The sequence below is a fragment of the Rana temporaria genome, chromosome 2 (genome assembly GCF_905171775.1).
Source record: "Rana temporaria chromosome 2, aRanTem1.1, whole genome shotgun sequence".
Classification (NCBI taxonomy): Eukaryota; Metazoa; Chordata; class Amphibia; order Anura; family Ranidae; genus Rana; species Rana temporaria.
Genome location: NC_053490.1, coordinates 98,987,471 through 98,995,338, shown reverse-complemented (window position 1 = coordinate 98,995,338; position 7,868 = coordinate 98,987,471). Strand labels below are relative to the sequence as shown.

At 43.3% G+C, this 7,868-nt stretch overlaps 1 protein-coding gene across 2 annotated transcripts in view; it reads left to right on the top strand.

Annotated features, from left to right (window-relative positions):
* Window positions 1–7,868, top strand: part of ATM (ATM serine/threonine kinase) — a 213,738-nt gene that overhangs the window by 128,694 nt on the left and 77,176 nt on the right. For both annotated transcript variants that reach the window (XM_040340578.1, XM_040340577.1), the window contains exon 41: window positions 4,289–4,377. In XM_040340578.1, coding sequence (XP_040196512.1) covers window positions 4,289–4,377 — 89 coding nt within the window. The remainder of the gene's footprint in view (window positions 1–4,288; window positions 4,378–7,868) is intronic.

Below are 7,868 nucleotides of genomic sequence, written 5' to 3'. Positions count from 1 at the left end.
TTTCTAAACCGCTGGCAACAAAAGCGAGTAAACCCCTAAGTGAAAATGTCTGAATTGGGCCCAATTAGCCATTTTCCCTCCCCTGTGTCATGTGACTCGTTGGTGTTACAGGGTCTCGGTATGAATGGGGAGCATTCACTCTCTCATACTGGTCACTAGAAGTTCAACATGGCACCTCATGGCAATGAACTCTCTGAGGATCTGAAAAAAAGATTTCTCTACATAAAGATGGCCTAGGCTATTACAAGATTGCCAAGACCCTGAAAGTGAGCTGCAGCATGGTGGCCAAGGTGTTCCACTCAGAACAGGCCTCACCACGGTCAACCAAAGAAGTTGAGTGCACGTGCTCAGCGTCCTATCCAGAGGTTGTCTTTGGGGAAATAGGCATATGAGTGCTGTTAGCATTCCTGCCGAGGTGGTAGGGGTGGTGAGGTCAGCCTGTCGGTGCCCAGACCATACACCTCACACTGCATCAAATTGGTCTGCATGGCTGTTGTCCCAAAAGGAAGCCTCTTTTAAAGATGATGTACAAGAAAGCCCGCAAACAGTTTGCTGAAGACAAGCAGATTAAAGGACATGGATTACTGGAACCATATTCTGTGGTCTGATGAGACCAAGATAAACTTATTTGGTTCAGATGGTGTCAAGCGTGTGTGGTGGCAACCAGGTGAGAAGTACAAAGACAAGTGTGTCTTGCCTACGGTCAAGCATGGTGGTGCTAGTGTCACGATCTGTGGCTGCATGAATGCTGCTGGCACTGGGGAGCTACAGTTCATTGAGGGAACCGTGAAGGCCAACATGTACTGTGACATACTGAAGCAGAGCATGAGCCCCCTCCCTTCAGAGACTTCTTCTCCTCCTCTTCTTGTAGTAACCCATATGAAGCCATTTCCTACAGGATACCATCAGCGAGCGAGCTCCCAGGCAGCACTGTCTGCATTCATAGACACAGACCTACCCCCGCCCTGATGGCGCCCTCTGCCTCAGCAAAGCCTGCGAGAGCTGCTACAGAACACAGCACTGAATCGAGTGAGGACTTGGGTAAGTATAAGAGAGAATGAGGGGGCAAGCCTGTTGCGTAATTTTTTTTTTACCTTAAAGCGGTAGTAAACTTGTTTAAAGAAAAAATAAATCCTCCTGCAAGGTAATGTTATAATGTGCTAGTATGCATCACATACTAGCACATTATGTAAAACTAACCTTAAAACAATGCCCTCCAGTGGTGCGTTGTCACCCCTGACAGGCCTTCCATCTTCACCCAGTATTCCTTCCAGGTTCACGGACTTCGGTCCTTTGAATGGAGGCGGGAGATACATGGGAGTCACTTTTCTCTGGATAGGGCTCTGAAGGAACGGCACGGGTATGCCATACCTTCAGAGAGCATGTGCCAGTGACGTCACCAGCAGCTTCACAAGTAAATATCTCCTAAACTGTATGTGTTTAAGAGATATTTACTGTACCTATAGGTAAGCCTTATTATAGGCTTACCTGTAAATAAAAATCGGCCAAAGGAGTTTACTCCCACTTATATGTAGGGAATGCATTAAGGTAAAACGTGTTTAGGCTTTAGAACCAATCAGCTTTAGAAGACTCTACAGGGATACTGAATATTGTAGTTTCATACTGTATGTATCCTCTAGTGACCTATAGTTGGCATCCATGTATGTATACATCAATTTTAGGATGTGGGGGTCCTTTAACCACTTAAGGACCGCTCACTGTATATATATGTCATTTTTTTAAGGATGGATATCTCGGTAACGGCAGCAGCTGCTGCCACAACCAAGATATCCATCTCTTCAGTGAGCGGTCCTGTCAACGATAACGGTGGTCTACGCGGCGGATTCGCCGCAAGATCACTGTTATCGGCGCAGGGAGAGGGGTCTCCCGCTTACCGGAGCCATCGGCAGCGGCGGAGGCGATCAGGTCCTCTCCCCTGCTCGGCTGGGATACGAGTGAGGGCAAGATGGCCCCCATCCGTCCCCATAGCATAGCAGGGCGGAAGTGAAGTCAAAACGTCACTCCTGCCCATGCTTCTTAAAGCAATATTTTCTGGTTGTCATTTTTTCAAATGACAAATGTATTTTTTTTATTTTTTTTGCATTTTAGTCTAAATATGAGATCTGAGGTCTTTTTGACCCCCAGATCTCATAAGAGGACCTGTCATGCTTATTTTTTTATTACAAGGGATGTTTACATTCCTTGTAATAGGAATAAAAGTGATCCATTTTTTTTTTTTTTTGTGTAAAAATGTATAAAATAAGTAAGAAAACAAAAAAAAATTTTTTTTTTAAAGCGCCCCGTCCCGACGAGCTTGCGCGCAGAAGCGAACGCATACGTGAGTAGCGCCCGCCCAGAGGCGATTCAGTTCGCATTAGTAGCGCTATACAAGTCATTCATTCATTCACTCATATGAAAACGGTGTTCAAACCACACAAGTGAGGTATCACCGCGATTGTTGGAGCGAGAGCAATAATTCTAGCCCTAAACCTCCTCTGTAGCTCAAAAGATGCAACCTATAGAATTTTTTAAACGTCGCCTATGGAGATTTTTAAGGGTAAAAGTTTGACGCCATTCCACGAGCGGGCGCAATTTTGAAGCGTGACGTGTGGGTATCATTTTACTTGGCATAACATTATTTTTCACAATATCTAAAAAAATTGAGCTAACTTTACTGGTGTCTTATTTTTTTTTAATACAGAAAAGTGAATTTTTTCCAAAAAAAGTGCGCTTGTAAGACAGCTGCGCAAATACGGTGTGACAAAAAGTATTGCAATGACCGCCATCTTATTCCCTAGGGTGTTAGAAAAAAATATTAATATAATGTTTGGGGGTTTTAAGTAATTTTCTAGCAAAAAAAAAAAGTTTTAATCTTGTAAATGCCAAATCTTTGCCAGGAGTTTAAAGGGGTTATAAAGGTAAAAAATGTTTCCCCTAAATAGCTTCCTTTACTTTAGGCACAATCAATGGTACATATCTTTAGCCTCGTTTTTTTTCTTTATTTTTTCATATCCTTTACCTTAGGGCAGTCCTCCTTCACATACCTCATCCTTCCATTTTGCTTTTAAATGTCCTTATTTCTTCTGAGAAATCCTCACTTCCTGTTCTTCTGTCTGTAACTCCACACAGTAATGCAAGGCTTTCTCCCTGGTGTGGAGTGTCCCCCCCCCCCTCCCTTGAGGGGGCGAGCAGGAGAGTCAGGACGCCCACTAACACACAGCTCCTTTCTCTATCTGCAACGTAGAGTGTCCTGACTTTCCTGCTCTCAAGGGAGCGGGTGAGCACGACACCACACCAGGGAGAAAGCCTTGCATTATTGTGTGTAGTTACAGACAGAAGAACAGGAATGAGGATTTTTTAGAAGAAATAAGGACATTTGAAAGCAAAATTGAATGATGAGGTAAGTGAAGGAGGACTGAACTAAGGTAAAGGAAGCTATTTAGGGGAATTTTTTTTTACCTTTACAACCCCTTTAATTTTTATATCCAGAAAAAGAACATCTCTTCAACCTTGTTATAGTGAAACTGTGCAGATTTGTCTCTTAAAGTCTTCATGGACATAAGAAGAATCTTTCTTTTGTTATCATTTAGTCTCTTGTCAATTCGGATATATTTCATTTTCCACCTCTATACTTAAATAGGTACCAATGCCAGTTTTCTCCTCGAGTGACATTTTTTTGTAATTCCTGAAATTGCAATGGATGGTGTTGTCAGAATAAAGACACTTTCCGTGGAATTCATAAAAAATAGCTAAGGCAAATTGTGTAAAAGTGTCTCGCATGTATTTTGAAAGTGGTGAAGCAAGCACCAAATTCATATACTTGTCTAAAACGTGTACTTGATTTTGGCGCATGCTGTGCCACTTCCAGAATGCATGCGCAAAACTTGAAAAAACTGTATGTGCCAGGGTCTCTCTCTCTACACCAAAAGAGTTGGTCTTAATTAGCTCCACTTTCATAAGATACAAAGTGTCGGTACTTTATTTATAATTTGACGCGTTCATTACACTACAATATAAAAGTGGCACATTTTGGAACTATCTGAGTTTCTGTCGGGATCAAGTGTCGCATATGCCTCATGAATTTGCCACAATAAACGAACAAAGGGGATTAATGCCAAAAAAATGGCACAGCGCCTTTGTTTGTTTTTTAATCGGTATCACCTTTTTTTTGTAAATGGTAAACTCATATGTAATCACAATCTTGTTGCGTTTCTTCCCATATTTGCACTCTCATAATTCTTTATAGGGCCAATTAACATATTTATATTGTTCTTTTATTCTTATTTAGGACCTTTTGATGGATATTTACAGGAGTATTGGAGAACCAGACAGTTTGTATGGATGTGGTGGAGGGAAGATGCTTCATCCACTCGCCAGGTAACCTTGTCCATGAATTCTGAGAGAAATATGTAAGCCGACGTTGCTAACTATTCTGAGAATCGTTGCCTGGCTGTCCCGATTCTCTCATGGTACTTCCTGATCCACTGAAGTTTACCGTATTTGCCGGCGTATAAGACGACCCCCTAATTTTCCAGCCAAAATGTTGGTTTTGGGATATACTCGCCATATAAGACTACCCCCTTCCTACTAGTCATGCCTCGCCTCACGGTGCCACCATTACATGCCAGACTGTGCCCCATTACATGCCAGACTGTGCCCCATTACATGCCAGACTGTGCCCCATTACATGCCAGACTGTGCCCTTACCTTATCCCAAGACATGCAGAATCGCGGCTGTAAGTTTTTTCAAAAGCCGCGCCTCCTACGTCTTCTGTTCCGTGACGAGAGGGCCTCCGTAATAGGCGGGCACTAAACACAGGACGGGAGGGCCTCCGTGATAGGCGGACACTGAACACAGTGCCTCCTGGGAAGCTGAGTGTTTCCCCCTTTCACGGAACAGAAGACGTAGGAGGCACGGCTTTTGAAAAGACGTACGGCCGCGATTCTGCATGTCTTGGGATAAGGTAAGGATGTTGGGTTACCGTCGTATAAGACGACCCCCGACTTTTAAGAAGATTTTAAGGGGTTAGAAAGTCGTCTTATATGCCGGAAAATACGGTACTCATCCAGATATCACTTTGACCTCACTTGTTTCCTGCTTGTCCTGGATAGGTGAATCAGAATGTACTAAAGTAAGAGATTTAGCATGACCAGCTGCAAACTAGTATTTACGGAAAGATGACCGCAACAACCACCTCCATGTTTCTCTCAGCACAAGTTTCATTTCAAGATGAAAAGGCAATATACAGATGACATACATAAATTATTGCTAATTTACCTGCCAGAGTATTCTTTGTTCTGTGGATGCAGCCCAGGGATTTACACAGCTCTGCCACACAGCACAGTCTTTTCTAGCAGGTGAAGGGCCTGATTTTGCTATGCTGCAGTTGCTATTTCACCTACAGGTTTCCTCCAGTGACCGAATGCTCCTTGCTCTGCAGCACACTTGGAGCCCTTTCACACTGCCAGCGCCCGAAAACCGCTGGTAAAGCGCTGCTAAAACTAGCGGCATTTTACCAACGTTTTTCGGGCGCCAGCAGGGCGCGTTTTTTACCCCTGCTAGCGGCTGAATAAAGGGTTAAAAGCGCCTGCCAAAATACCTGCAAAGCACCTCGGCTCTGCAGTGGTGCTTTTTGGCCGATTTTAACCCTTTATTCGGCCACTAGCGGGGGTTAAAAGCACCCACAAAGTGCCACTGCTGAGCTGAGGCGATTTGGTGGCGCTTCCCATTGATTTCAATCGGAAGGGAGGGGTGCTTTAGGAGCGGTGAAGCGCTGCAAAAAAGTTGCTTGCAGGCTTTTTTTGGACGCCCTGCCAGCACAGCGCCCCAGTGTGAAAGCACTCGGGCTTTCACGCTGGGATTGCAGATGAGGCTCTTTTCAGGTGCTATACAGGCATCTCCAGTGTGAAAGGGGTCTTTATTTGTTTGCTTTGCCCTGTCCAATTTTTTATTGTACAGGGACTGGAGGAGTCTAAACCAAGCTATGTAACAAGTCAGGTACCTGCACTGCCTGATTTAAAAGTTAAAAACATTTGATGAATTATTGAATATGCTGCAAAAATTTGTGTCTGTTGCATCTACCTGGAGTTCTAGTTTTAATGTTTTATTTTCATATACAATTTGTGGCTTTCTAAATGTTTTGATCCTTTGTTATTGCTTACCCACTTAAGGACCGCCTCCTGCACATATACGTCGGCAGAATGGCACGGCTGGGCACAAGCACGTACCTGTACGTCCTCTTTAAGTGCCCAGCTGTGGGTCGCGGGCGCGTGCCCGCGACCTGGTCCGAAGCTCTGTGACCACGGGACCCGATCGCAACCGGAGTCCCGCTATCGGTCCCCGGAGCTGAAGAACGGGGAGAGCTGTGTAGGGAAAGACGATCAATGACGTCACACGTCCAGCCCCGCCCCCCCTACAGTTAGAAACACATATGAGGTCACACTTAACCCCTTCAGCGCCCCTTAGTGGTTAACTCCCAAAACTGCAATTGTCATTTTCACAGTAAATAATGCATTTTTATAGCATTTTTTGCTGTGAAAATTACAATGGTCCCAAAAATGTGTCAAAATTGTCCGATGTGTCCGCCATAATGTCACAGTCACAAAAAACAATCGCTGATCGTCGCCATTAGTAGTAAAAAATAAAAATAAATTATAAAAATGCAATAAAACTTTCCCCTATTTTGTAAACGCTATAAATTTTGCGCAAACCAAACTTTAAGGGCATTGCAGATGACAATGAAGCACTTTATTCTCTTCTTTTTTTTTTTTTTTTATACTGTCACCTGGAGGGATTCTATTCCACATTTTCACAGCTCTGTAAAGAAACCTTTCTGTACTTGGAGATAGAGAAAATTGAGTACTGTCCGTGATACTTTTTTTTTTTGCACTAACATACAAACAGTACTCAATTTTATACAATCGCCTCAAGTGCTTAGAGATGAAACCTAGACATAAGGAGTGCCCCCTTGTTCTCTATGATGACCTCAACACTAAGCTCACTATATGGACCCCTTATATATTTGTACATGTTGATCATATCCCCCCTTAATCTCCTTTTCTCAAAAGAGAATTCATTCAGTTCCTCTAATATTTCCTCATAGCTGAGCTCCTCCATTCCTCTTATCAGTTTGGTTGCCCTTCTCTGCACTTTCTCCAGTACCCCGATATCCTTTTTGAGAACTGGTGCCCAAAACTGAACTGCATATTCCAGATGAGGTCTTACTAATGATTTGTAAAGGGGCAAAATGATATCTCTCTCTCTCTCTCTCTCTCTCTCTCTCCCTCTCTCTCTCTCTCTCTCTGGAGTCCATACCTCTCTTAATACAAGAAAGGACTTTGCTCGCTTTGGAAACTGCAGCTTGGCATTGCTTGCTATTATTGAGCTTATGATCTACCAAAACCCCCAGATCTTTCTCTACTACGGATCCCCCCAGTTGTACTTTTCCTAGTATGTATGATGCATGCATATTCTTAGCCCCCAAGTGCATAACTTTACATTTATCTACATTAAACCTCATCTGCCACTCAGTCGCCCAATTAGACAGAGCATTGAGGTTGGCTTGTAAATTGGCGACATCCTGCAAGGACGTTATTCCACTGCATAGCTTGGTGTCATCTGCAAAGACAGAAATGTTACTTTTGATCTCAGACACAATATCATTTATAAAGATTTTAAAAAGTAAGGGTCCCAGCACTGAACCTTGGGGTACACCACTGATAACCTTAGACCATTCAGAGTAAGAATCATAAACCACTACTCTCTAAATTCTGTCTTTTAGCCAGTTTTCTATCCATTTACAAATTCATCTTTCCAAGCCTGTAGACTTTACCTTACACATGAGCCGTGTGTGTAAAACGCTTTTGCA